The following is a 24,222-nucleotide window of genomic DNA, read 5'->3' on the forward strand; positions in this document are numbered from 1 at the left end:
AGTGAAAGGAACTCTTAATGCTTCAGCATACCAAGACATTTTGGACAATTCCATGCTCCCAACTTTGTGGGAAAAGTTTGGGGATGACCGCTTTCTGTTCCAATATGACTGCACACCAGTGCACAAAGCAAGGTCCATAAAGACATGGATGAGAGAGTTTGGTGTGGAGTCCTGACCTCAACCTGATGTCGGATGAAACACCTTTGGGATGAATTAGAGTGGAGACTGTGAGCCAGACCTTCTCGTCCAACATCAGTGCCTGACCTCACAAATGTGCTTCTAGAGGAATGGTCAAAAATTCCCATAAGGACACTCCTAAACCTTGTGGAAAGCCTTCCCAGAAGAATTGAAGCTGTTATAGCTGCAAAGGGCGGGCCAACTCTATATTAAATTCATGTACATGTAGCAGTCTCTGCTCTAATTCATCCGTAAGGTGTTCTATCAGGTTGAGGTCAGAACTCTGTGAAGTTCCTCCACACCAAACTCCCTCATCCATGTCTTTATGGACCTTGCTTTGTGCACTGGTGTACAGTCATGTTGGAACAGTAAGGGGTCATCCCCAAACTGTTCCCACAAAGTTGGGAGCATTAAATTGTCCAAACTGTCTTGGTATGCTGAAGCATTAAGAGTTCCTTTCACTTGAACTAAGCATCCAAGCACAACACCTGAATTCACCTGAAGCATCCACTAAGCATCCAAGCACAACACTTGAATTCAATGATTTGGAGGGGTGTTCCAAAACTTTTGGCAATATAGTGTATGAGTTTCCAGCTGATACAAATGATCAGCAGTGCACGTATAACTGCAATCGCCTAAAATATGCAGTGATATACCAGTGCAACCTGTAGTAGTAATATTTTGTAAAAGTCATTTACGCATAAAGTAAATTGCAGCCAGGTTTATCAGGGTACAACTGCAAGTCTCCATAGACTCGCATTGGCACAATAGTGAAGGTCGCCTCTCCCAATATGGCGACGGCTTTGACGTAAGACATCAGCTAGCAACAGCGGCTAACGCTTCGGCGTCACGTTTCCTACGTCGTTCACTGAGGCAAGAGGGATTCTAACCAATCAGAATGTACCAGCGTGACTCGACAGCCAATAGGAACACAGAGTTTACAAATCATTAATGGTAGCAACAATGGCGGCGGAAGGAGACTTCCTGACGCGTTATCGTGCAGTGTCAAACAAGCTGAAGAAGTAAGGCTTTGTGTTTGCACGATAAACGCTGCATAATAGTTTAACTTAATAGTTTAGCTAATATCACATAACCACTAATGTTCAGTAAAAGTAATAAAAATTATCGGCAGTTGCTTAGCTGCCACAGCTAATCTAGTTAGCTATTTTGCTAAGTATGTACCCTCTACAGCTTATATCATATATCTGTTATTTTTTTACAGTAGTTAAATCTATCTATCTATCTATCTATCTATCTATCTATCTATCTATCTATCTATCTATCTATCTATATATATATATATATATATATATATATATATATATACACGTCATTAATATTAGATTTCAATTTATTCCCATAATTATGCGAGTCTCGGCTAATTTGAGGACAGCTGTTTGTTTTAGCCTACATGAATACAATAAAGGTTTCCTACATGACTTTAACGCTATATTTATGTTTTCTCCTCCTCAAAGACGTTTTCTTAGGAAGCCTAACGTCGCCGAAGCAAGTGAGCAGTTTGGTGAGTTACACTGGCCAACCAGTTCAGTCCATTCATTTAAAATTTCTGAATGAATTAAACAAATTTATTTATTTTTCTCTGTCCAGGTCAGTTAGCTAAAGAGCTGAAACAGCAGGACTGCCTTCAGTATGCAGCCTTCTGTAATTTGGCCATGGCTCGGTGAGTAAACACACACACACACACAAAGAGCACAGGCTGACTGTCTGATACAAGACATACAAGTGGAGAGACTGACCATCTGATACAAGACATACAGGTGGAGAGACTGACCATCTGATACAAGACATACAGGTGGAGAGACTGACCATCTGATACAAGACATACAGGTGGAGAGACTGACCGTCTGATACAAGGCACACAGGTGGACAGACTGACCATCTGATACAAGACACACAGATGGAGAGACTGACAGTCTGATTCAAGACATTCAGGTGGAGAGACTGACACAGTTTTGCATTTTCTTATGGGATGTGCTTGAACACCAGGCAGTGTTTCCAAAACATTTTTAAATCCGGCAAAAGAATTTAGCTTAATTTGGCTCAGACAAGCATTTATACACAAGTTTACTAAAAGATTGATAAATAAGGCCCAATATCAGTACAGTAAGTAAAACTGAATTGGGGCAATTGTTCTATTTTCTGTTCAAATCATTGTGCTGAATATGTCTGGTATGTTATTTAATTTGCTTAATGTAATAGTGAATGTAGAACTATATTATGTTTTAAAACTCACATCACTTCATGTATGAAACTCTTTATATGTTTGTTTTGTTTACAAATATATCATCATACATAGATTTAGAATATTAGCTTCCTGGTGGTACGGTGGCAGGATCCCGCCCTCTCATTGTTGCGGGTTCGATTCCCGGGCAGGGTGCCACTGAAGATTTAACTTTCAGTTAAAGGCTGGTCCCAAGCCCTGATTAAATGAGAGGGTTGCGTCAGGAAGGGCATCCGACGTAAAAACCTGTACCAAATTAAAAAAAAAAAAAAAACATCCGCTGTGTCGACCCGGAGCAGCCGAAAGAACAAAAACAACATAGATTCAGAATATAAGACTGCTGACTTTTAGATTAAACTCATAATTTAATGTCTAAAGATCTGCACAATTAATATGACTTAAGAGCAATCAGAATTTTAGTTTATATTTTAAGGAATATTAGTCGACATAGTAGAAAGAGATTTGGTCTTATTTAAAGTGATGTGATGGTGTAAAAATCCCTGAATAATTTATGAACCATGAAGCCCCACTAGGTACTGCTACTTGAAACTTGTGTTATGTCACTAAGTGTGGGAAAAAAGTGTGCACTACACAGTTAAATCACATCTCATTTAGTAGCATGCTCAATTATTTCAATTGTTTATGAACTTGTTGCTCTTGGCATGAATCTCATTATCTTCCCCCTAGGTGTGAGCAGACTCTCTTCAATGCCCCAGGGGAAGCTCTAGCTCTGACCGATGCCGCCCGACTCTTTCTAGCCTCTGAGCAGGAGACCCGTGCTCTACAAGCCCCGGGCGTTGATGAGCATCTGCAGGCTGCACTCAACTGCTACAGCTTTGCCATAAAGGTAACATTCACGTTTTTCGTTTATGTTCAGTATACATTAAACAGATACGCTGGAGTTTCCTAGCTTCTACACCTGGGATGAAAAGAAATAATGTTTTACAGGTTTATATTGAGATGAATCAGCCGGTCATGGCTGCCAGTCTTTCCCTTGAACTTGGAAAAGCACTTAAGGCAAGAATCATTAGCTGGACATTTGTGTAAGAATGTTTGTCTCTAGAGGATCAGTGTAGGTCCATCATGTGTGTGTGATGTGTGTATACAGGAGATGAATAAGCCAGGAGAGGCTATCGTCCACTTCCAGAGAGCTGCAGAGCTTCAGTCACAGATGCCTATCGAGGCTTTGTTGTCCTATGGAGAGATGGCTTCCTGCAAAATACTGAGCCGTGAGTACAGTGAGAGCGCCACAAAACCATGATTTATCACTATTAACAAAGAACATGTTCTTAAAAATATTGTCAACTTCATTTTTTCATTTTGCCCTTTTTGTCCCCAATTTTTCCCTCTAAATGTTATGAAGCTGGCAAATAAAGTCATGTGGTGTTTGATTGACAGGTGATTATGACGGTGCACTGGCTGTCCTTTCAGAAATGCAGGCCATGTGTCAGGAAAGAGGGCTGCAGCTACCTGGAACAAATACCCCTGTCGGTAAGCTTACAGTGAACTCTTTCAAAAATGATTGTGTCTTCAGTCATTTTCAGGCCTTTAACTTATTTATAGATCACATTTTAGGCATACAGTTATCCCCAGTATCCTGTTTAATGCAGCATGAGATTGCAGGATAAAGGTTTCCATAAGGGAATTGCTTCTCGTGGTACGGTATAGCAGCACAGGAATAGGGAAAGGGTAATATCCTCTGGAATGAGAACAGGCGTTTAGTAATATTGTAGTAAAATATCTGTAGTAGAATAATGTGTGCTCAGGATCAAATCAGTACTTGGCTATATTTCAGCCTTTCAGTTGTAGTGAAGCTGCATGAAAAATTTGAAGAAGGAACAAGAAGTGGGGACAGGGACAATGTTGAGACGGGGATGGTATAGATTTTGGGATGGTTGGGGATCATTTCTATACCATGGTGGTTTGCAACAATGACTGTTCTTATTCACTTCCTCAGGTGCGTTTATTGATATAGTAGCAAGGTGTGAAATCTCCAGAGTACTTCTGCTCATGTTGCTCGAGGTAGGCCCAACTACTTAATTCTTAGATGAAGAGATGGAGAGAAATTAACAATAATGTTCTACTAAATTATTATTAGCCTTGGTCAGTTTAGCCATTATATGTTAATTCCTTTCTGGATATCTGTTATATAACCATATCACTTGTTTATTTGTTTCAGAAGTAAACAATTTTAATCATGTTGTTAAAACTCTACTGGTGAAAACTGCATTATGAGATCAATTGATGGTGTTCATTTGCAATATCTGCTTCAGCCTCCTCCACAGAAGCTCCTACCAGAGCACGCACAGACACTAGAGAGGTATGCCTGGGAGTCTTTTGACTCACACAGTCAAGGTAAGACTGGAGTTCAGCTTTGAATCGCATTCAGGGGATTTATTCTGACTGCTTTAATCTGGTAGATTAGATTTTATTGATTGTGTTTCAGTGACTGAACTCAAGCCTCATTTGTGCCTTTTTAGTTAACTTCCTTACAGAAGATGTCTTCCTCCTGTTGCAGTCTGTAGTGGTAAGTTATTTTAATAATAATAATAATAACAACAAATGGACTGAGAAGCCCGCTGTATGCACTTATATGTTCATAGTTACTTGATGCTGTTGCCTTTTTAGTTGAATTTCAGGATATTTGGTTTAAATCTAAAAGAACAAAATGCAGATGTTTTTATCCATCTGCCATCTAGTGGTCATTGTTTGTAACTACTAAAGAAACCCAATTCCTTGTGAGATATTATTATAGGGTGCAGTGACTGGCATCTTTAATATGATGATTGTTTTGTAGATGGCATGTCAGGAAAAAGACATTGAATCGCTCAAATCTCTCCAGACAGAATTATGGTGAGTTGGTTAAAGATAATTCCTCAGATTTTCTTTTTCCAGAAAAAGTGGAAACATTATATTAATATTTTGTTTCTTTTTGTCTCTCTGTGTCTCGCTCTGCAGGCCTCACCTCTCTGCTGAACAGAATCACCTCTTGCATCTCGTCGTGCAGGAAAGAATCAGCCCCTCTGGTCAGGGGGTTTAGTTCAGACCTACACGCAACCACGAGGAATCACTCAGTGTCTGCTTCCACTGCCTGGTGTGTCATGTAGGGAGTCTTACAGAAAGGCTGCACTATGGCTATGGCATAGCTATAACTGGATATTCGTATTACACTTGATAAAGAATATTTTATTTCTTAACGTCGACAAAATGTGATGTACACAAAGAACATGTCCGCCACAGGACACAGACCTATTTTTGTCCTCCATTAAGTTTCATTTTGGATCATTGCACTTTAATAATTTTACATTTTTAGTATTTACTGTTACATTAAATCTGTTGTTCATTCCATGTAAATAAATTCAGACATTTAATCCTTGTGTGATTAGTGAAATGTTTTTATTTACATTTTCTACATCATCAAACTTTTTCCACATCTGAACAGTGTACACTTCTGATCCCAGACACGCTCGTCTAATCTAACCGTACTCCTTGAATCTATTTCCTGCGGCTTCAGCGAGCATTAATGTAAATCTTCCATAGTTATTAATAACCCTAGGACAGTACAACCTTCTATCTTTCCACTAGCCAGGATTTACTGCATAATAACATGACCACATGAACATTTAATAAGCTTTCATAACATCGGTTCTCTCACAGTGACTTCCCACCCACACCAGTGAAAGACACCAGTGCTTTATCGTCTGGGATGACACGTTTCCCTCTGTATGGTTTGACGAATGCAGATACTTCACTGCATTTTTACTAGTTAAGATACAAAATGTTACAGCACCAGACAATAAATGCATATAGATGAATCTTCTAATCTTCTGTTGGTCATGAGTCCAGACTTGTGCAGTATACAGTAATACTTTGGCAGATAGAAGAAACCATAATACATTTAAAAAACGTGAAAAGTAAAATGCCAAGACAAAATAATCAAAATATGACGATACAAAGAAGTGGTTCTGAACAGATGTCTATCTTTGTTATCAGTATTCTTTCAAAACTATATTTTTACAGCGTCTGTCTATATACTTTAACTGTATATTATAGATATTTACACACCTGTCATTTTCATATTTATATATATATAGAATAAATTTTCTTTACACTTTTTTCATAAACTTTATATTAAATTCCTGCATCTCTATCACGCTCCCATGAAAGCACACTTATTATACGCACCGGGCATCATTAAACTAATAGATCAGACTAAACAGATAAACATTGTCTGTTATTTGGATAGTTAATTTGCACACGTGCCAGCCTAATTAAATACAGAATTAATTGAAATGAATGACTAATTAATCTTTATAGTGAATTGTTATAGTAACAGACGGTTAAAGCCTAGAATCTTTGGAAAAACCGATCTATTTCAATTCTATAGAACCTCAATTTATCCAGTATTGCACATGGGCATGGGGTTCATGGTACAGTGACCTATAATTAATACAGAATGTAATATAACCGTTTGATAATTTGATAATCTGAAGATCTTAGATACATCAAGGCTTGAAGTATTGTTTTCTCCTGAACTTTTACTTTGTAATCTGGAAATGCACCAAAAGAAATTCTTATTCCAAACGGATAATCAGACCAAAAGAAACTGGAAATTACAAGAGCTTGATCGCTCTTGCTAACTAGCCCTTTCTAGCTTTACTGAGTTACTCCACCCTCTTGCGCAGGACTACGTAGATGGTACCGTTGATTAGCGTGAGCAGCCATCCAAACCATGCCATGATATACGACCAGCCGTACCAGCCATCTTTCTCTTCCCTGTGGAAATGATCCGTGTAGACCGACAGGGCTATCATAATACAGAAGCCTGGACAGGAAAGAACAGGTATTTTCTTGAAAATAGACAACTGAAGGCAAATTAATAGAGCTATTTATTTATGTATCTCAGTGAGGGATAGTTAGGTGGCCAAAATAGGGCTGAAACTGAATCTGCAGTTATCAGTAGGTACGTTCAGCCTTCAGCTCAACCGCTAGCTAACTATTAAACCTGAATAACCTCGAACGCTATCTTTCCCAGGGTCCTGACAGCCGGCTGCTGAAAAAACACCTTGATGCACCACCACCATGCTTCAGTGTACAGATGAAAGTGGTCACGTGATGAGCAGCTTCCAGTTTACTGCAGATGCTAGCTCTTGGTTTTAAGCATGCCAGTGAATCTTGTTTCTCTTAGTTTGAAAGCCCTTAAGGCAAGTTAGCAAGTGAGCTGTCATGGCCCATTTCCTATTAAGTAGAAGCTCTTTCTCCTGTCTGCTCAGCCTGGCTGAGATTAGGAACTGTCTCTATAATACAATATACATAATTCTTACTTATACATGTGTAAATGTGTTTATTGTTAATACATGTTTTCCTTTATGCAGCAAAATTATATATTGAAATACAAACACACAAATAGACTCAGGGAATACTTACATGACAGAAGCTGCAGAACTCCAGGGATCGTAAACCTCTTTCCGTTCCCCAGCATAAAGAGTTGAAATAGAAACACAAACAGGGAGATGACTGCGAAGAGGCAGGCCAGTACTGCAAAGGCTTGCACTGCCTGCAAGTAATCTAGAAAAAAACAACACGAAAATTCAATTAAAACACAGTAATCGGTTTGTTACGAGCTTGGTTTTGGTCCTCGGATAAGAGATTTACAGATGCTGCCGAAAATCCTTCCTTGTTTAAAACAGCTGCTTGCTTCCCTCACCTTTTCGGTAAGATGTTGGTATGTCCATGTATACCCAGACATCATCATTTCTCTCCATCACCCATCTCCCCCACAGGTCTGTGTACATGGTTCTTGTAAACCACCAAGCCTAGAAACAAAAAAGTGCAAAATCTCTCATTAACCTCTTGTAATTTTCTAGGCTTAAAGATTTCAGGTTCTGGAAAAAGAAATTATGGATCCTAAAACATTATAGATTACACCGATCAGGTCATAACATTATGACCAATTGCCTAATATTGTGCTGGTCCCCCTTTTGCTGCCAAAACAGCCCTGACCCATCGAGGCATGGAGTCCACTAGATCCCTGAACGTGAACCAGCATCAACTTCTTCAGCAATTTCAGCAACAGTAGCTCATCTGTTAGATCGTCTGTCACACGGGTCATCCTTCGCTCCCCATGTGCATCAATGAGCCTTGGCCGCCCATGACCCTGTCGCCGGTTCACCACTGTTCCTTCCTTGGACCACTTTTGATAGATACTGACCACTGCAGACCGGGAACACCCCACAAGAGCTGCAGTTTTGGAGATGTTCTGATCCAGTGGTCTAGCCATCACAATTTGGCCCTTTGTCAAACTCCCTCAAATCCTTACGCTTGCCCATTTTTCCTGCTTCTAACACATCAACTTTGAGGACAAAACGTTCACTTGCTGCCTAATATATCCCACCCACTAACAGGTGCCATGATGAGGAGATCATCAGTGTTATTCACTTCACCTCTCAGTGCTCATAATGTTATGCCTGATCTGTGTTTCATAGCTAAACATTATATTTTCTAGTTTTTCTATTAGAGGACCAGACCTACTACACTTGGAAATCCAAAGGTTTCTTTTTTTCTGAGAGTAATTTGAGCTGCTCAGCAATGTCCCTTCAGATTCAGGCAACTCACAATGTATACCATTTAAACAGAAGGACAGGGTAAGCTTATTGTATACTAAAGCTTATCACTGCTTTGCTCCCAAGTTGTCAAAATTACAAACAGCTCCTTTAATTCGTAGTTAGAGAACTAAACTTTCTACAGGAAAAAAAAATGATAGGTAAGTAGATAAGCATATTCTAAAAATATACACGCACATATTGAAAACAAAAACACTTACATCATCAATCGTAGCCCAGAAAAGTAAAAAGATAGTTGTGAGATGAAGGGTGCAAATTCCAATCAAAGCTTTCAACATACTCTTAGAGGATGAAGTGAAGTTTTAAACCTGCAATAATTAAAACACGTGAGTTATACAGTGTAATATATTTATAATGATAAAAACATTCACAGATGGTGAGGAGGACGTCAGGAACACGTCATATTTAGAAATCTCTCTCTCACACACACACATACACACAATTTATGTCTTTATTTTCTACGCACACACAAAATAATCATTAACGATGGCTCTTCTTTACGTCATTCCCATGGACAAACATCTCCATGATCTCAATATTTTTATTTATCTTTTAAATGCTAAATCCTTTTCCCTATATACCTTATGCATTTCTCAGTGGACGGTCTCCCCACACCCACAACAGTGAAGAGATGGTCCCTGTATTTTTTTTTTTAATCAGCTTTTGAGCGATCAGAAAAGCATCAGAAAAACGTTATAAACGCATATAACGTGTCCAGGCAAAAACACACAGAATTAGTGCGACGTCACGGGATTTGACAGCCTACTGCATGCAGATTTTTAATCGAGATTAGTGAAGTCTTTACATCACCCTAGGCAACATTTCTGCCCGGTCATCCTCCGAGTTTTGCACTGCTTTGAAATCACAATCGTCACATCACCTTAAAACACCGCTATTAGAAAATGACCTTCGGCACGCGCATGTGCGCGGCGGATGAATGTTATCAAAACGTTACCTGCGTGAGATTTTTTTACGCACTGAAAATATTTCTTGGGTTTTTAATTTGTTGGGGATCCAACATCTCAGACTGAGTCTCGCAGCTCAGCACATCGGTCGCTCTTGTCCTTCCTGCATCCCTCCCTCCCTCCCTCCCGTCCCGTTTGCTGCAGTGTTAAACCCCACCCTTACAAAAGACTACGTCTGTCCCAAACCGCATACTTCTCTACTAAACAGTATACACTAACTTCCTCCATACAGGTGCTGATAGACAGATGTTCGCATCTCACTTATGGCATCTATAGTGTCAATATGAAAAGTGCTCAGGCTGAAAGGATAAATGTGAGGCTGTTTGTCTGATAGCATAATATCAAACAAAGCTATAGTAGAATTATGATATCACAGGTGCATACTATATATTAGTGCATACTTCTGAGTAGGGAAGTGCGCAGTCTCGGGGTCACGTCATGACCAAAGCTATGAGTTATTTTATTTTTTTTAATGAATAAAAACTTTTAAAAGTTAAATACTGCAAAGATAAATTTCTATCATCATGCCTACTTACCTGCTGGCATCTGATAATAATAATAATAATAATAATAATAATAATAATAATAATAATAATAATAATAAAATGCCTTTATTACCTGCTATAAGATCCAAAACGCAGTTTCATTTCCGTGTGATTTAACTTCCTGTCTTTTTATCCATCCATCAATCCATGTTTGCGTTATATTTAATAATTAAGTCCCAGCAGTAAAGAATAAACTGAATACTGATAGCTATCCTGCTTGTTTCATTATTTTTTTATAATAATCCAACGACTGCATAATCGTCACTACCCACACACTGATCCCTAACACACACACACACCGCTGTAGAAGCGGATGATGCTGCTTCATTTTTAAACGACTCTTTTAAATGAACCGATCGGACGAATCGATTCGCGAGGACAGACAAAATCAAACTGCATAATCAACAAAGTGAACTTGAGCAAATGGATTATAATTTTTTTAATTGTCGGTACTGAAATGACAGCCCACGCAATGTATCACTTGTCGTGAATCAAACGAATCAGAACTCCAAGAATCGATTTACTAAAGTGAGTCATTTTGGATATGATTCCCAGTCTAGGTGTCATTACGTGTCCTGCCCACGTGAGCCTGCTCATGGTCCATGGTAGAGCGGCACGGATGTCTCGGTTATGTTTGTGCTTGTTACAACGCCAAGTTTTAACTGCTACACAAATATTAGTCTTGCTTTTAGGAAACAATTCGTGTAATTCATCACTCTTACACTATTTCAAGAAAAATTAAGCTTTAATGACATAATACTTTGCAAATGTTTCTGCTATTCATAAGGTACAGTACAGTTTCCCATGCTGGGAGATTTGGAAATGAATCCAGATGCTGTTACTTCCTTACCTGGCCACTCAGATTCACTTTGTAGGAGTGAATCATCATATCAGTTTTGGTTGAACCCTTAGCTTAGGGAACAAGAACAGTGGGATCATTTCGACGAAATAGGATAGCATATAACAAAATGATATATGATATGAGACACTGCAGTAAAAGTAAGAGTGAAACATCACTAATAGGCTCAGAGTGTTCCACTGTTGACCTCAGCAAAGACCTCATGGACATTCTCAAGGACTTGGCATCTTTTCATTACACCCACTCAAATTTGTACGCAGCAAAGATTTCTATGCATGGTAAAGTGAATCAAGGTATGACCAGCTAAAATTTTGCTTAGGAAGCATTTTTGTAGAAGGGTATTTGTTACTGCCTATCGTCCTATATTTATTTGTTTCGGGTGACTAAGCTTGCTGAGTAATATTTCCTAAAGGAATGCGATCAGGATGGTCTCAGGACACTGTATAATCTCATAACACACAAAGGTCAGGGCTGACGTACTGTTCTCTCCATCTTAAGAGTAAAAAAAGCTGATCTGAAGATTCGTCACACAATCACTCAAATAAACATCAGCATCTAAAGCATCTAGACCCACACACTGACTCATTGTTGCCAGTATATACAGCTGTATAGAGCTATACCACCAGTATATACAGGAGGTAGAGTGGGGGCTAATCTTTGGAATTGTCTTCCTGGCAGTGTTCGGAGCTCAGACTCAGACATAAAGACATATCTCTTTAGCCAGACATACTCATAATATATCCAGTACATATGATTAAATGCCCATTATCATGTAGTGCTTGCTAATATTATGAACAGCAGCTATGCTAAATCATTTCCACTTGTGTCCTTTTTCCTACCCATCCCAAGGCATCTAGAGATTGTGCCAGCTCTAGTAGACCGTCAGTGAGAAAAGGCCAATCCTGAGGCATCCAGAGATGGACCAGCTACAGTTGGATTCTGCTTTGTGCTTTTGTACACACAATAACATTCTACATATACTGTATCTGCATCACACAACTACAACTGACTGTATATGACTTTAGAAAGATCATTGTTCATAATCACACTCTCCGGTGTTTATAATAATTTATAATCACTCTCTCCGGTGTCACCCAAATGAGGATGGTTTCCACTTTTGAGTCTGGTTCCTCTCTAGGCTTCTTCCTCATAGCATCTAAGGGAGTTTTTCTTTGCCACAGTCGCCTCAGGCTTGATCACTAGGGATGATTTTGTCTAACGTAGGATTTTTGTACTATGTTTCTTATGTTCTGTAAAGCTTCTTTGAGATAATGTCCATTGTTAAAAGTGCTATACTAATAAAATGGAATTGAACTGTATGGTGTATGCAATCTACAAAGTACAGAAGATAAGACAGAGTCAACAGAACATGTGAATGATTTAGAATATGTAAAATGACCAGAACTATTAATAATTGTTAATTTACTATTTTTTGTACTGTTCTGGGCTTTTCAGAAAGTAGGATTTGCCAGTGTGTGTTGGATTACTTAGGCAGGAACTGATCCATTCAACTCATTAATTTCGGTCTCAAGTTATCTACATTTGAAATGCTCCTGGAGCGAGACCCAGGGACAAATGTGCATAAATACTGCTTGGTCTAAAAAAAAAAAAAAAATTGGAGGGCGCAAACAAACTTAAAATCAATTTGTTAGTAATGCAAAACTGTTAATAGCCATTTATCAGGTGATTATGTATCATTACTGCTAAGATAAAATATTGAAAATCTTACTGTTAAAGTCAACTGTTAAAGCATGTAATAAATATACTATGAATCAGTGAATCTGAGTTCATTATGAGTAATGAAGGTATTCATTAAACACACACACACACACACACACACACTAGAAAGTTGCCTAATAGGCCTCCTTGCCAATTTCTCAATGAGCTTCTGGTTAAAGTCAGTCATCTCACTGACCAGTCTTTTCCATTGACAGCATGACCAATGCATTCATTTGCAAAATGGGTCGATCTGGATTCTTTCCTTTTCTTCATCCGAAAGGGTATTTTTGTATAACAAATAAATAAATACAAGCGAATTTTCTTCCATCTCGAGATATTTCGCTTGCTGCCTTCCACATTAATCAGTACCTACCTACCCGTTAACTGAGCGGTAATGAGACTCGCTGCGAATAGTCCAATCACATGAGGCCAAATAATATTTAAAAAATACTGATTCGCTAACAACATAAGTGGGCGGGTTCGGGACACAGAGTGCTAATAAAATTTGCAACAAGCCAATCCGAGCTCAGCCTCAAATCACATGCTTTTCAAAACATGAAAAGCATTAAAATATTATATTATAATTATTGTTAACGTGTTAAAGAACCATTCTCCTGTGGCTATAGCTTTAAAGGGGCGGCGCCCCAGCGCCCCCTATTGACCGGCCGCCACTGATCGCCACACTGATGGCGCTCTAATTGACGTCGTTGATTGTTTTTTAACAGACCCAGGTGTACATGAGTTCGCTCTTTTAGATTATTTGACTGGAGCAAACGGCTGGCCGCCCTCTAGCATACACGTGAGTGAAAACACGGGCGATGTCTTGTCAACTACAGTCAAGAATTACAGCGATTCTCATTTTAACAACAACACTACCTCTCTTTTTAACAACACATGGCTCTGTTTTGGACCGAAACCAGAGCATACAGGTAGGAAGGAATTTCAGCAAACGCAGAGGAGAAGATCGGATGAAATTGGTAATAACTGAGCAGCAGTCAGACGCACCTTCATTGGAAACTCAGGGTGGTTGGTTTTCTCAAACTAGACACTCAGTCGTCGATGAAACCGAGAAATTGAACCACTTCAACACTTCGTCATCCAGCAACACCTACATGTTAACACCAAGACAGGGTGGTGCTGATGTAAAAGATCTGTTTCAGTCTGACTCTCCAGGTACTGGTAGAACATAACAAACACACCCAGTGTTTAGGCAACGCATGCTTAAATAGGTTGTGTAACAACTGATAATTATTTTTGTGTAGGGTTTGATGGTCAATCAGTCCAAGGAAAAGTAAATCTTTCTTCCACGCACATTACTGAAGAATGGTTACGAATGAGACCACATGTGCAATGTTCCCCAGCTGCTATAATCCTAACAGCTAAAGGATGGATGCATGTATACCTTCTCGTGGACCGAGGTCAGACTGTCATGACCGATCATTGCTAATAAAGCAAATATTTTGCATTGTGGAACATTTCGCTGAATTAAAACCTGCATTTCACTCTTTTTAGTTGGTGCTTCACCAGTGCCACTACTTCACCTGCCTTCTCAATGTGGGTACAATGTGCGGGCGACATGGAGAGACCTAGTTCTGATAGCTCCGTATGATGGGTGCTATGTCTTACAGCAGGTACAATTGTAGTATGTCTTCATATATATGTATGTGTGTGTGTGTGTATATGTATGTATGTGCATATGCATGTTGGTATTAGAATTATCTTCAAGGTCACAGAGTACCTGTGACCAGCTTTAAGATATTCCAGGAAGTTCCAGGAAATGTTATTCTTGGCACAATGATGTTCTCTGCCCTTTCAGAATGGAAGTTATGTTCTACCGCTGCTGTGGTGGGGAATGCCTGTGAGTATTTCCTGTCCTATGACTCCTGCTTCTGCTCTTGCAACTCCGTCTGGCTTTTGCTCAAACCTGGGAATAACCCTAATGATAGATGGGTCTCTGAGAAGTATAGAAAAGTACAGCATCAAAGGTAAGAGAGAGAGAGACTGTGTATTAATATGTCAGTTTTTTAAATATATCTTGTTTAGACTTGAAGTAGTGATTAGAATTGAACTATTATCTGGCAGTAAGCAGGATGTGCTGTCAGACTTAAGTATGTTAAGGTTGAGTGATCTGTCTGGCTGATGGTACTATAATATCAATAACAACGACTTAAATAGCTTTTATTTGTAACATTTCCTGCAGTTTCATGTGACACAGATAATGAAGCTTAAATTTCAGAATTTAATGAAATCCCAATTTTAAGTCTATTAGAAAATTCATCATGGGCTTCAGCTGACTTTTATATTGCAAATATATCTGCTTTGGCAGTTTTGTTTAAAACTAGGCTCGTGTATTATTGTATTCACTATTCATATGATTATTTGCTTTATAGTAAATGAGAAGTGGGTGCCACTTGTATCTGACACATGTGCCCATCTTATGGACTCCGCAACAGAAAACCTGATCCTCTTTATTCCTTTCACAGTGCAGTGTGTTAAGGTAGGCTCTTCAGAGGGTAATCTGATGCATTTTAGATTATACAGTAGATCTGATGAATGGTTGTCTCTTAAAAGTAAATGCAGTTGCATAAGTGTCATTTTAAAAGATGTAGTTTTTAAAGTAATATTTTGGTAATATTCTGAACTAAACACAAAGTTAATTGAGTTCATCCATGTTTTTCATTTGCTGCTGTTTTATCTCAGTGTTTGTTCTTAATTTTGTCTTTCGTCAGGATGGCGGCAGCACTCTTCAAATCCTTTTGGATAAGAAAATGTATACTCTTTCTTGTCAGCCTCATCATCTTCCCTACTACCCTCAGTATAATCCCTCTGTACCATACTCTCGGGTTATCCCACTTGAGCCTTCTCTCACTAAACCTGAAATCGCCAAAATGGAACAACCCCAACACCATATTTTGCTTTCTTCTGAGCAATCAACCCCACATGCTGCCACAGGAGAAATCATACAGCACCCATCTTTAGAGTCACATGACATTGCCCAGGTGTCTGTTCAGGGTCATTCTTCTGAAACTCCCACAACAAAAATCTCACCTTTTCAGTCCCCTTCTGGGAATTTGCAGCTGACCATGCCTATGGTGCACCCCCCTTATCAACATTTTTCTCATCCCATATACCCTTACTACCATTATTTTTATAATCAAAAACTCATTCCACCAGATTCACATGTACCTAAACATACATCAGAACTAAACCAAACTCCAAAGCCTCAGATGGGACCGTGGTCTCAGACAGGAGCCTGGCTTCAGATGCTTCAACTTCCTCAGGTGCCCCAGAATCAACCTCTTCAGATGCTTCATCTTCCTCAGGTGCCCCAGATGCTTCAACTTCCTCAGGTTCCCCAGAAGCCTCAACTTCCTCAGGTTCCCCAGAAGCCTCAACTTCCTCAGGTTCCCCAGAAGCCTCAACTTCCTCAGGTTCCCCAGAAGCCTCAACTTCCTCAGGTTCCCCAGAAGCCTCAACTTCCTCAGGTTCCCCAGAAGCCTCAACTTCCTCAGGTTCCCCAGAAGCCTCAACTTCCTCAGGTTCCCCAGAAGCCTCAACTTCCTCAGGTTCCCCAGAAGCCTCAACTTCCTCAGGTGCCCCAGATGCCTCAACTTCCTCAGGTGCCCCAGATGCCTCAACATCATGTATTTCCAGTGCTGGCAAATGATTCTTCCCAGTTGTCTCCAGTGCTTACCTGTAAAGGGGATCGTTTGAGAGCATCTCTGCCCTTTACAAAAATAAATTCCATCAAAGTCAAAGGTAAAATATGATTTTAGTGGAAGCTATGTCTCTTTAAAGGCCAAAGAATTTGTGACAGTGCAGGTATTGTTAGGCGGCAAATTCAGATGTCAAGTTCCTGTATGACTCAACTAAATCTGACTCAATCGTAACTTGTGTAGTGCAACCTGGTTCCTATTTCTCTACATGATAAGCATTGCAGAAGTATTCAACACCTTATATAGTCCAAATTTGTCTGGATTGCAAATGAGATTTACACAGATTGTTCCAGACAACATTTTTTTTTATTGCAAATCAGTATACACTTAAAGTAAAATACATAAAGTTGACATTCATTATTTGTCTGCAGATCTTTGAAGAGATTAACAGAAAAATGCTGCTTTCATATGTATTCAACCCTTTCGGCTTGTAATGGTTTATAATGAGATACCTTTTGCTGCAATAACAGCAGCTTTGCTCACTGTTTGGGAGTGATTTTTATGCAGATTAGCTCCAGGGTTTTCAGGTTGGTTGGATGTTGATGAGTACAGTTTCCAAACAGTGCTACAGATTCTTATTGGGACTTTGACTCTTTCACTGTTGAACATTTTTACCTTTTTATCCAGTCTTGCACTATTGCCCAGCAGAAAGATAAAGCACCTCTCCATTTACCCTTGCTTTTTGACAAGATGCCAAGGTTCTGAGAATGAAAAACATCTCCAGAGCATGGTGCTGCCACCACCATTTTTCACTCAAGGTTGATTTGAGGTGTAGGCTGTGTTAGGTGGCTGTGTTGCATCATATATAGCGCTTTGAAAATTGACCCAATAGAGTATCTCAATCTTGGTTTCATCACACCAAAAACACATCTTCACTGGGTCACCCTTGCACATCCTATATGACTCCTCTTGAGCAATGGTTTCTTTCTAGTTACCCTCCCATACACTTTCAGCCCCTGTATTCTGTAGCCCTTTAGAGTTCTCCTATTTTTGCGAGAGAGGACCTTGTCTAGATTAGGTTTTTTGGTGGTGTAATGCAGCTTATTCACTGTTTATCCAACAGTACTTACTGGGATGTCCAGCCTCTTGGGAATGTGGTGTAAATTTTATTACCCTTTTTATCTTTTACTTTCTTAGAATGTTTTTAGTCCCTCTGTCCTATCTCTTTTAATGACCATTCAACTGAGTTATAGGTTTTTAATATTTAAGAATCAGTCCTTGCTTAGTTGATGTCTTTCATGAGGCATTTCCAGAACTTTGACACTATTTAACACTACTCTTACTAGACCATATTTGACACAGACCTGAGTTCACCCATCTTTGTGGTTATAGATGTGAAGAGGAAGGTTTGGGTGCCGGTGTCTTCTGCTCCAGCACACTGTGGATATTCCCTGCAGCGTAAAGGCAAGGGTGTGGTTTTCACCTCCCCGCTTCCTGCCTGTCACTCATATGAATCGGTAAGAAAATGCTTTGGTAGCTTTTCCACACCTCTTCAACGCTCCATCAGTGGAAAATGTCTATCTGTAGTATTCCTTCTGGTTTTAGGCTTTTAGTGGTTATATGTATGAGATCCAGATTGTTGGGACAGATTTTTAAAAATGGTGAATATTCTAAATTGATATCTCCAAAAAAAAATGTATGTTTCTACACTCTTAAATCTAGATTCATAAATGGTTCTTTAGTTTGTTCCCCACTGGGAAGTCTTGAAGGTTCTGTGTAGAACCCTACAGGATCTTTCCCAGATCCTGGGAAATTTGTTAATTATGCTGTCTATTTTTAGTCTAGCTTTTGATATTCCATTTGTACTGAATGAATCTAAAATAAATACTTTCCATTCTGTAGTCCCCTTCGCTACTATCTCTTTCTCTGAAGTTCTGGGATTCTGCAATACCGAGACACCGTGCTTTACGACTCCAGTGTCCCTACAACTCAACCTCTCCCACTATGACGGACTCCTCCAGCCTCCTGCACAAACCCATTTCCACACATTCCCAACCAGCCAGAAATGGAATCCGGCCTTCCCGTCCTCAGAAACTCTTAGGCCTGTATTCCAAGCCATCATCTCTACAGTCTCAAAATCCTAGTGTCCCATTTTTGTCTTCCGCCAAACCAACAGCGGCATCTTTCCAACAGTCCAAAGATACAAAGCCAACTTCATGGACGACCCAAACCAAACCCTTGACAGCTCAAATGCAGCAACCACAAGTCTTATGCCACGCTAAAGATATGAGCATCACATTTCCTCCTGGGCCAATCACAGGCCTGACCGTTAAATGTGAGTCTTTAATTGTTAGTTTTGGATTGTAGTTTGACTCTTGCATATCAAGCTCCGAATTTAATTGTGTTTGTACTTTTTTGTGTTAAATTGAACATCTGTATCCTTGAAATTTATTCAGAGCAGTTCTAAGCATTCTTGGCTCTTTATTATTGTTTGTGTAGTTGTTGGACGTCAGACACCCATTACAGGTTTCTCCATATTCTGTTAAACTTGCATGTAAATGTCGTGTGCCAAAATGTTGTGTTGTGTGTGGATGTAATGATTTTTCCCCCTTTCTAAGCTCCAATTGTTGGCGTTGATGGAAGTATCGAGGAAATGCTGTTAGATGAAGCCCCAAGTCACTGTGGATACATGATAAAGAAGAACCAAGATGGTGGTATTACCATTCTCCTGCCCTACACATCCTGTCACATGGCTCATCAGGTCAGTACTCCATACTGAGAATAAATAATTTGATAATATATTTGATTATTTAAGCGAAGAATACGTTTAATTTGTATTTTTTTTATACTTTTCAAAGGATGAACAGTACCGAATAGTGCTGAAGTATCATACAGCGGACGGTCATACAAATGAGGCCTCCCTGTCATGCCAAGTTCCCATGAATCATGGTATGACATCTGAAGCAGTGACTTTAAAATAAATAAATAAATAAATTGAGCATTGTGGATATACTCTAAGGCATTGCTTTAAAGGTTTTTTAACTGGACGGACAATGATGATTTAATGTCATGTCCGGTGTGTTAATCTCCAGTGTTAGAGGGATGAAATCAATTGGATAAACTGACACCAATGAAAATCACTGTTTTTGAATTGCTCTCGTATGCACTGGCAAAAACATAAGCCTGTCATTGCTAACGTCCTACAGAATGCAGTCTGCCACCTGAACAGCGGTTAGCCTGCGGATCCAACTCTGTTTCAGCAACTGAATGCCATAATCTAGGTTGCTGTTTCTCCCCGGATACTCAGACCTGCTACTACCCTATGGATGGTGAGTTTTCCCCTGTATGTGATTCAGATAGACAGACAGTTTAATCAAATTATCTTTTGTTCATCTTTGTTTTTCTTCCATTGGTAGAATGCACAGCCGATCGGCACTTCGTCTTCTCCATCCCTGCGTCACTCACAGAACCGCCCCTTTCACCCGCCCTCCTGGCTGCAGCTGGAAACAGCTCCTGCACTCCTCAGAGGGTGGTGGAAGACATGGCTCTATTTAAGATCCCGTTGGATGGCTGTGGTGCTCACAGATATGTGTGTGCAATTGTTGTTGACTAAGTTTTAATGTGCTATTCCAACAAAGTCTGGATTGGGCATTACCTATTTTGGGTAGACTTTTTGCTATGCTATGCTTGCTGTACTTGAAATCTTTCTTATGGTGCAAAAATTTATTTTAGGAAGTGGGTAACACTGTGATCTATATGCTGGAGATCTTGAACACTTTGCACTCTGTTACTCTCAACTACGGAACCATAACCAGAGACTCACCATTTAGGTACATCTTCATCAACATGGAGCAAATATACTTGTACTTAAATGTGCGTATCAAATATGAATTTGAATGAATTATTTCTTGATTGATTGAACAGGTTGTTGGTAGAGTGCCGGTTTCTGCCTGGCATCGTGACGAGTGTGGGTTACCTGGTTAAAAGCCCATCTCTCGGCCCATCCATTCAGGCAAAGGGTGTGTTTGGAGTTCAGCTCAGGATTGCAAAAGGTCAGAGTCTTACATACAGTTACACTCGTGCAAATACAGTCCTGGAGAAAATACTTTCTGGACGTCCTAGCCTACACTTGGTGAATAGAATCTGGTGTCACTGAAATGGGAGATCACAAACATTTGGGGAGTTCAGTTGGGGAACCCTGCCTCAGAGAAACATATGCAATTATTACAGTTTAATTTACAAAATTAATGGAATGCTCATTTTTGATGAATTATTGTATTGCCCACCTTTTAACCTTTATAATCCAATTTTTATACACTGATTAGCTCTAGCTAAGACCTGTGAAGGTGTGCTGTGGTATGACACCAAAATACTAGCATCACATCCTGTAAGTTCTGAGGTAAAGCCTTTATGGTTTGTCCAGCAGATTTCACAGATGCTCGATCAGATTGAGGAGTCCAAGACCTTGAACTCTTTGCTTTCCTCAAACCATTCCTAAAACAATTTTTGCAATGTGGCAGGGAGCGTTATCCTGCTGAGAGACTATTGCAATTAGGGAATACTGCTATAGTTATATGAGGAATACCGCTATAGTTATATTAGGGAATACTGTTAGTTATGTAGACTAATGTTTATGTAGCTGATTGCTGTTTAGATAAACACTGTACTGTTAACATTTGTAATAGAAGCACTTCCATTCATGCTTAGCTGATTAGTGTACTGTTATGTCAGTTTGTGACGTCATAAAATTGGCTCAGTTGTGCCAAACTGTTACTAGATCATGTGCTAAACAAAAGCCTTTAAAGCAGAATTGTCTGTTGTTCAATTTACATAACATTGCTAATGAACAAACACTCATATTTACTTACTACACATTTCTCCCCTCCATCCTAGACCAGCAGTACAGTAGCTACTACCCACAATACCACCGGCCCCTGCGCAAGCTGCTGGGGAAACCCCTATACCTGGAGGTGCGCCTGCTGAACCCTTTAGACCCCAGTACGGTGTTGTTGGTGCATTACTGTGTAGCGTACCCTCGCTCAGCGCATTCAGCATGGGTCCTCATCTATGATGGGTACGGTCCAGTCTCTCTAAGATTCTCTCTGACTGATTTGATTACTGCTTCAGCTTGTTGTTTATTGTGTAACTCTTAGGCCAAGGTTTTTGAAGGATTCACAGGAAGGACTGAACATGTAGCTATTAATTACACCTTTTGTCTGTACATCCTACATGCACTTCCTTCTCTATAGTTGCCCAAACCCCCTTGATGTCACACCATCTCATGAACCCCCTCCCGCTCCTCCTGAAGGACTGGCCAATCATGTGAGGCGATTCACTGTCAGTACTTTCCAGTTCCTGGAAAACAGTAGGAAGGAAACGACATCTGGTGGGGAGGAGGAGGAGGAGGAGGAAGATGAGGAAGAGGTAATACTCAACCATTTTGACTAAATGTAAATAATAATATAATTTGAACTGTTTTGAAGAGTTGATGGGACGGCCGTGTTAGAAATCTTCATAGATCCTGCAATTATTAAATCCTGCATTATTAGCTAGCACTGACTTTCTCCAGATTCTGAGATTTAAAGTTTGGCGAAGCAGCCGTTAATCTTTTAACTATTAGTGTCTCCAACTTTATCTGCATTTTAAACATATAAAAAAGGACTATATAAGTAAAGTTTATTTTTAAAACTAGTACTGAAATACACTATATTGCCAAAAGTATTCGCTCACCCATCCAAATAATCAGAATCAGGTGTTCCAATCACTTCCATGGCCACAGGTGTATAAAATCAAGCACCTAGGCATGCAGACTGTTTTTACAAACATTTGTGAAAGAATGGGTCGCTCTCAGGAGCTCAGTGAATTCCAGCGTGGACCTGTGATAGGATGCCACCTGTGCAACAAATCCAGTCGTGAAATTTCCTCGCTCCTAAATATTCCACAGTCAACTGTCAGCTGTATTATAAGAACGTGGAAGTGTTTGGGAACGACAGCAACTCAGCCACGAAGTGGTAGGCCACGTAAACTGACGGAGCGGGGTCAGCGGATGCTGAGGCGCATAGTGCGAAGAGGTCGCCAACTTTCTGCAGAGTCAATTGCTACAGACCTCCAAACTTCATGTGGCCTTCAGATTAGCTCAAGAACAGTGCGCAGAGAGCTTCATGGAATGGGTTTCCATGGCCGAGCAGCTGCATCCAAGCCATACATCACCAAGTGCAATGCAAAGCGTCGGATGCAGTGGTGTAAAGCACGCCGCCACTGGACTCTAGAGCAGTGGAGACGCGTTCTCTGGAGTGATGAATCACACTTCTCCATCTGGCAATCTGATGGACGAGTCTGGGTTTGGCGGTTGCCAGGAGAACGGTACTTGTCTGACTGCATTGTGCCAAGTGTAAAGTTTGGTGGAGGGGGGATTATGGTGTGGGGTTGTTTTTCAGGAGCTGGGCTTGGCCCCTTAGTTCCAGTGAAAGGAACTCTGAATGCTTCAGCATACCAAGACATTTTGGACAATTCCATGCTCCCAACTTTGTGGGAATAGTTTGGAGCTGGCCCCTTCTTCTTCCAACATGACTGTGCACCAGTGCACAAAGCAACGTCCATAAAGACATGGATGACAGAGTCTGGTGTGGATGAACTTGACTGGCCTGCACAAAGTCCTGACCTCAACCCGATAGAACACCTTTGGGATGAATTAGAGCAGAGACTGAGAGCCAGGCCTTCTTGTCCAACATCAGTGTGTGACCTCACAAATGCGCTTCTGAAAGAATGGTCAAAAATTCCCATAAACACACTCCTAAACCTTGTGGACAGACTTCCCAGAAGAGTTGAAGCTGTTATAGCTGCAAAGGGTGGACCGACATCATATTGAACCCTATGGATTAGGAATGGGATGTCACTTAAGTTCATATGCGAGTCAAGGCAGGTGAGCGAATACTTTTGGCAATATAGTGTATATATTATTTACTTCGAGGAGCTGTTGAGATAAGATTAGGAAAACAAACGTTCCTTTTCATCCTTTTGCCAGGTCTATTTTATGTGCGCCACTGAGGTGTGTTTACCCTCTGAAGGTCCGTGTGTAGAAGGCTGTATTGACCGTGAGTACCTGACATTTTCCTCCTTAGCTCACTCATGTCCTGGTTGAATCATACTGCATATAAAAATATTTTCCATATTCACTAAAATGCAGTTTTTCTTGAATTTTTAAGGCGCTGTAGATTCCCCAGCAGTGAAGTCATGAACTTGATGTCACTCAGTAATGCTCAGAATAACTGCTTTGTGCATCACAAACAAATAAAGGTTAAAAAACGCAAGTGTGTGGCTAGTTTATTATTATTAATAATAATAATATCATTACTAGTACTTCGGTGAGCTGCATATAAAGTCACCACATCTGATAAATGTTTATAAAAGTTTATTTTCATAAAGTGGTACATATT

At 40.0% G+C, this 24,222-nt stretch overlaps 5 protein-coding genes across 11 annotated transcripts in view; 3 read left to right on the plus strand and 2 right to left on the minus strand.

Annotated features, from left to right (window-relative positions):
* The first annotated feature begins 1,091 nt into the window (after positions 1-1,091).
* Positions 1,092-5,796, plus strand: f8a (coagulation factor VIII associated). Of its 2 annotated transcripts, XM_058381135.1 has the most exons (12): positions 1,092-1,199; positions 1,653-1,699; positions 1,786-1,858; positions 3,107-3,266; positions 3,368-3,436; positions 3,528-3,648; positions 3,818-3,910; positions 4,377-4,441; positions 4,693-4,774; positions 4,900-4,946; positions 5,217-5,272; positions 5,378-5,796. In XM_058381135.1, the coding sequence occupies exons 1-12, from the start codon at positions 1,129-1,131 to the stop codon at positions 5,457-5,459; spliced, it is 966 nt and encodes a 321-aa protein (XP_058237118.1). In that variant the 5' UTR covers positions 1,092-1,128; the 3' UTR covers positions 5,460-5,796. The 2 variants fall into 2 exon arrangements, with proteins under 2 accessions (XP_058237118.1, XP_058237119.1); XM_058381136.1 differs by lacking the exon at positions 3,368-3,436.
* Positions 5,794-10,875, minus strand: emp1 (epithelial membrane protein 1). Of its 3 annotated transcripts, none has more exons than XM_058381138.1 (5): positions 10,626-10,875; positions 9,243-9,350; positions 8,127-8,235; positions 7,847-7,987; positions 5,794-7,244 (listed from the first exon to the last, which is right to left on the minus strand). In XM_058381138.1, exons 2-5 carry the CDS (start codon positions 9,318-9,320, stop codon positions 7,084-7,086), a joined length of 489 nt encoding a protein of 162 aa, XP_058237121.1. In that variant the 5' UTR covers positions 9,321-9,350; positions 10,626-10,875; the 3' UTR covers positions 5,794-7,083. The 3 variants fall into 3 exon arrangements, with proteins under 3 accessions (XP_058237121.1, XP_058237122.1, XP_058237123.1); XM_058381139.1 differs by lacking the exon at positions 10,626-10,875 and adding an exon at positions 9,998-10,138; XM_058381140.1 differs by lacking the exon at positions 10,626-10,875 and adding an exon at positions 10,021-10,104.
* A 3,005-nt stretch (positions 10,876-13,880) lies between these two features.
* Positions 13,881-14,874, plus strand: LOC131346696 (uncharacterized). Its single transcript, XM_058380272.1, has 4 exons — positions 13,881-14,303; positions 14,393-14,548; positions 14,643-14,761; positions 14,857-14,874. The coding sequence occupies exons 1-4, from the start codon at positions 13,949-13,951 to the stop codon at positions 14,872-14,874; spliced, it is 648 nt and encodes a 215-aa protein (XP_058236255.1). The 5' UTR covers positions 13,881-13,948.
* A 90-nt stretch (positions 14,875-14,964) lies between these two features.
* LOC131346801 (uncharacterized) lies at positions 14,965-24,128 on the plus strand. The gene is made up of 15 exons (XM_058380447.1): positions 14,965-15,115; positions 15,521-15,627; positions 15,860-16,889; positions 18,179-18,303; positions 18,689-19,121; positions 19,405-19,547; positions 19,645-19,735; positions 19,993-20,115; positions 20,203-20,375; positions 20,519-20,616; positions 20,711-20,838; positions 21,680-21,860; positions 22,036-22,210; positions 23,811-23,880; positions 23,992-24,128. The coding sequence occupies exons 1-15, from the start codon at positions 14,983-14,985 to the stop codon at positions 24,021-24,023; spliced, it is 3,042 nt and encodes a 1,013-aa protein (XP_058236430.1). The 5' UTR covers positions 14,965-14,982; the 3' UTR covers positions 24,024-24,128.
* A 54-nt stretch (positions 24,129-24,182) lies between these two features.
* The window catches only part of LOC131346804 (zinc finger protein Gfi-1b-like), a 6,399-nt gene continuing 6,359 nt past the window's right edge, over positions 24,183-24,222 (minus strand). For all 4 annotated transcript variants that reach the window (XM_058380453.1, XM_058380455.1, XM_058380452.1 and 1 more), the window contains one exon: positions 24,183-24,222. This exon is cut by the window's right edge and continues 126 nt beyond it. The gene's annotated coding sequence lies outside the window, so the exon portion shown is untranslated.

This window comes from Hemibagrus wyckioides, linkage group LG26, assembly GCF_019097595.1.
Source record: "Hemibagrus wyckioides isolate EC202008001 linkage group LG26, SWU_Hwy_1.0, whole genome shotgun sequence".
NCBI lineage: Eukaryota > Metazoa > Chordata > Actinopteri > Siluriformes > Bagridae > Hemibagrus > Hemibagrus wyckioides.